The following is a 735-nucleotide window of genomic DNA, read 5'->3' on the forward strand; positions in this document are numbered from 1 at the left end:
GGTCCCGGATGCCATTGACCCGTCCCCAATCCGCTCTCTTTGCTCATGCGCGCTGGACGTCTCCGGCTCGACTCGCAATCGAGCGATGAGCAAGCGTACAGAAGGTCGCTTTTCCGCCAAGTTGCGCGCGATAACTGTTTTCATTCGCGTGAGTGCATCCGCACCGGAAATTCCCGACAGCGGTATCCCATCGATCGACAGTAGTCGATCACCGACCTGAAGTCGGCCGTCCTGTAAATAGGCGCAGTAAATAGAAATCTGTTGATACAGCATAAAATGAAGAACAAAAAACCAGCCCAACAAAACAACAGAACCAATGTCGGTCAATCGACGTCGTTGATGAGCTTACAGATTTCACTGTCGGCGAGACACATAGCGAGGATTCACTTGATCACTTGACTTTTGTGAACTGAACTCCCCGAGTATGATCCCACAATTTCCCACAAGTTTCTTCAACGGTTGCCTATATATTGCCTTCAGCTTCGTATTTATACAAGTAAGTTAGCGACAGCATTTAGCCCACGCGAATGAGTGTAATTCACCTGTGAAGGTGTTTCAGTGGACAGCCAGAACTAACATCAGTTAGTAGAATTTGACGTGTCAATAGCACTCAGCTGGACAGATAGTTTGTACAGAGTCAGGCTTGTGAAATGTTCAATCCGATATGAACCTAAAAGTTTGAGATGGATGGAAAATCTTAAAAAAGCCTGCCAACGGAGAGTGGTCGGTTCAAGT

General features: G+C 47.1%; 1 protein-coding gene across 1 annotated transcript; it reads right to left on the reverse strand.

Moving 5' to 3' along the window:
• Positions 1–21: 21 nt before the first annotated feature.
• On the reverse strand, positions 22–231 carry T265_16167 (hypothetical protein; the record flags this gene model as incomplete). The annotated part of the gene is made up of 1 exon (XM_009179710.1): positions 22–231. A coding segment is annotated over one exon (123 nt), but the record flags the coding sequence as incomplete, so codon positions are not given.
• Between the last annotated feature and the right edge of the window lie 504 nt (positions 232–735).

This window comes from Opisthorchis viverrini (assembly GCF_000715545.1).
Source record: "Opisthorchis viverrini unplaced genomic scaffold opera_v5_6436, whole genome shotgun sequence".
Lineage (NCBI taxonomy): Eukaryota > Metazoa > Platyhelminthes > Trematoda > Opisthorchiida > Opisthorchiidae > Opisthorchis > Opisthorchis viverrini.